At 47.7% G+C, this 3,179-nt stretch overlaps 1 protein-coding gene across 1 annotated transcript; it reads left to right on the plus strand.

Annotated features, from left to right (window-relative positions):
• Positions 1-1,075: 1,075 nt before the first annotated feature.
• LOC104465163 (hemoglobin subunit pi) lies at positions 1,076-3,174 on the plus strand (the record flags this gene model as incomplete). Its single annotated transcript, XM_010078100.1, has 3 exons — positions 1,076-1,208; positions 2,290-2,494; positions 3,061-3,174. Coding segments are annotated over exons 1-3 (414 nt in total), but the record flags the coding sequence as incomplete, so codon positions are not given.
• Positions 3,175-3,179: the final 5 nt, after the last annotated feature.

Below are 3,179 nucleotides of genomic sequence, written 5' to 3' on the forward strand. Positions count from 1 at the left end.
GTTCAGCAGCTACCATCTCCTTAGAGTGTTTCTTTGACACTTTGCCCACTTATCTGTGATTACAGACTTGTGCATCTCTTCTCTTTGCTTCTTTGGTCCTTCACCCATCAAGCGTGGACCGTGAAGCTACAAGCCATCTCTGGTGGGACCAGGCTTTCCCGTGCGTGTCCAGCACCGTAGCGCGGCACACGCCGGCACTGGCTGTGGTGCTGAGGGCTATTTTACAGTCCCAAGGATAATTAAGAGGGAGATCACACAGCTAGAAATCAAAGACGTGCAGCACGAGGCATTTAGTGATGAAAAGAAAAAAGCCTGACAGGGCTTTCTCACAAACACATGCTTTTTTTTCTAGGACCCCACTCTATTTCATAAGCTCCTTCTCCCTGTATCCCCAGGAATCATTACTCCTGGTGCTGTTATGAGCAATAGCGATTGCAGAGTGCATCCCTAATTCTTCGGAAAAGTGAAGTCCTGGCAGTACTGAAGCAAATGGCAAAATCTCCACTGATTCCCACAAAATCAGGGTCTCACTCCCCCTCTGAATTACACTGCACATCTCCCAGCCTGTCCCGAGCACTGCTTCGGAACCATTTCACATGAAATATTGGGCCACATGGCAGCCACGTATACTGGAAGTGTCTGACATGGCACAGAAAGGCCCGGGCTTGTGTTCGCACCTGTGAAGCAAGGCAGAAAATGATGATTTTTCTCCAAGCTCCTTAGTATGCAAGAAGTCCTTAAGCTCCTCAGCTTAAAGATGTGTCCTAATGGCCCACTGCTGGAATTTTCCAGCATTATCTCTCTGTTCATGTATCAATATGTGTCCAGACAATGTCTTTGGGCCACACAGCCATTGCGTGAAGAAGCAAGAAGCTGATAACGCCAGCAAGCGAGGAGGCCAGCGCACTGACCCTGGCCGAAATAGGCATTGTTTCAGGGGGAGATAAGGGTCTCCCACCTCCCTGGGTGGGCCTCTGGAGTGACCAATGAGCATGGCCACGCGCCAAGGTCCGTGCTCCCCTTCCTCTTTATAACCAGGGCTGCCGGGGCGGTGAGTCCAAACCTGCTCCGAGCGTTCACTGCAAGGACCCCGAGCCCGCACCCTCCCGCACGATGACACTGACTCAAGCTGAGAAAGCTGCTGTGGCCACCATCTGGGCAAAGGTGGCTACCCAAGCCGATGCCATCGGGGCAGAATCCCTGGAGAGGTAAGTCCCCCAGAACCCCTCCAAAGAGGGTGCTTCCTCTGGCTTTGCTGGGAGGATGCATCTCGTGTAAAACTTGCACGAGTGAGAGCACACCGGGACCGGTGAGAGCTGATGGGTGCTCTCTGTGTTGTGTGGTATGTGATTTTCTGGAATTATAACTGTGCTACTAAATGCTAATAGGTGGCTTCAAAATCTTACAGCAAAATGTAATTTTCTAAGCAATTCTAATGGTTTATTTCCCGTTATAGCGATTCAGAAGAATTCATAGCCAGGAGCCCTGGCAAGGAATTCAAAGTCGCTCATACTCAGTGTCCTGAAGGAGGGTCATCACTGTTAGGAAATGAACTTGAAGTGGTTTATTGTACCAGTGATAAAATTTCTGTATAAAAGGTGCAATTTCTCTTGCAATTTCTAGCCATTAAGAGAATAGCTGTCCACTAAATTCCCTGGATACTCATGTTTCATTGTTCCAGTGGATAAGTGACAAATTTTAGGAAGCAAGAGCACTGCACTGCCTGCATGAAGTACAGCACAGTAATCCAAAATTCATACAAATTAACCAGGCCGGCACAAAAGGGATAATAATCTGGAAATTGCTCAGAAATTATGATGTTATTCCAGGTTATTTAAACGTTATTTACAGTTCAATATAAAGTATTGTGATACTCCTTCCAGGACTCTGAGTACTGCTCATATCAATTCTGGTTTGTTCAGCTTTTATTAGTTTGAAGACCATGCAAACTGGCTTACAATGTAATACAGGAAAGATAGTGACAATCTGGGGCTATTATTTATTTTAAAATACCAAAAAAGCCCCCACCAAAAATACATTAAGTTTAAAATTATTTTAACATTTCATTCTTCTCTAGTATGTACAGATTAGCCCCCTGACTAATCTGCACGTGTTGCAGATGAGGTTTAAGAGCAGAAACTTCCTGATGCAAGTTTCACGATCCCAAAGCTCTGTGCTGAAGGACTGCGCTTCTGTAGCTGATGGGTTTACACTGCCCTTGCTCCAAGGTTTTACCATCTTGTGCATGTCACTTCCACTGCTGAATTGCATTCGCATGTTCTCCTCCAGGCTCTTCTCCAGCTACCCCCAGACAAAAACCTACTTCCCTCACTTTGATCTCAGCCAAGGCTCAGCTCAGCTTCGTGCCCATGGCTCCAAGGTCATGAATGCCATTGGAGAAGCCGTGAAGCACATTGACGACATCAGAGGCGCTTTGGCCAAACTCAGTGAGCTGCACGCTTACATCCTCAGGGTGGACCCAGTGAACTTCAAGGTGAGTGAGCGCAGAGACTTTCAGGGACAGGAACTGCCACCACAAAAGTAGCGGCCGCAGATCATTTTGGCTAGTGGCAGCTTGTTCCCTGACTGCGCTGCATAACCTCGTCAACTCGTGTCGCTGCTTGTTCCCCACCCGATTTTTAACTGGAGATTGGATCTTCTAATGAAAGATCTGGTCTAGCTCAAGCAAAGAACTACTCGGGGGGCTCCTGTGCTTTGTGTTAGACAAACCCAAGTCTCTGCTGCCTTTGTTATAATTTATGAACCTCCCTGACAAGACACCTGTATTCAACAAAGTCAATTCTAAACATTTCCAGTTTGCAGCATTTCCCTTTGGGGAGGAAGGAAGGGGCATGTGGGAAGAGGGAGTGGTGTCAAGCGGTACCTCTTGACCTGTACCAAAACCAACTTTGCTTCTTCACCCAGAGCACCAGGCAGCGGCGCTACCTGGCTGGGACACGTAGTTGTCATCCCATCATGCTGGGTCCAAGGTCTGTTGCAGACCCCCAGGCTGATATCTGTTACTGATTAGGATGGATTTAATTCTGTTTTCCCTTACAGCTGCTTTCCCACTGTATCCTGTGCTCTGTGGCTGCCCGCTATCCCAGTGAGTTCACCCCAGAAGTTCATGCTGCGTGGGACAAGTTCCTGTCCAGCATTTCCTCTGTTCTGACTGAGAA

This window comes from Pterocles gutturalis, unplaced genomic scaffold (assembly GCF_000699245.1).
Source record: "Pterocles gutturalis isolate BGI_N339 unplaced genomic scaffold, ASM69924v1 scaffold29073, whole genome shotgun sequence".
In the NCBI taxonomy this organism is placed as follows: domain Eukaryota; kingdom Metazoa; phylum Chordata; class Aves; order Pterocliformes; family Pteroclidae; genus Pterocles; species Pterocles gutturalis.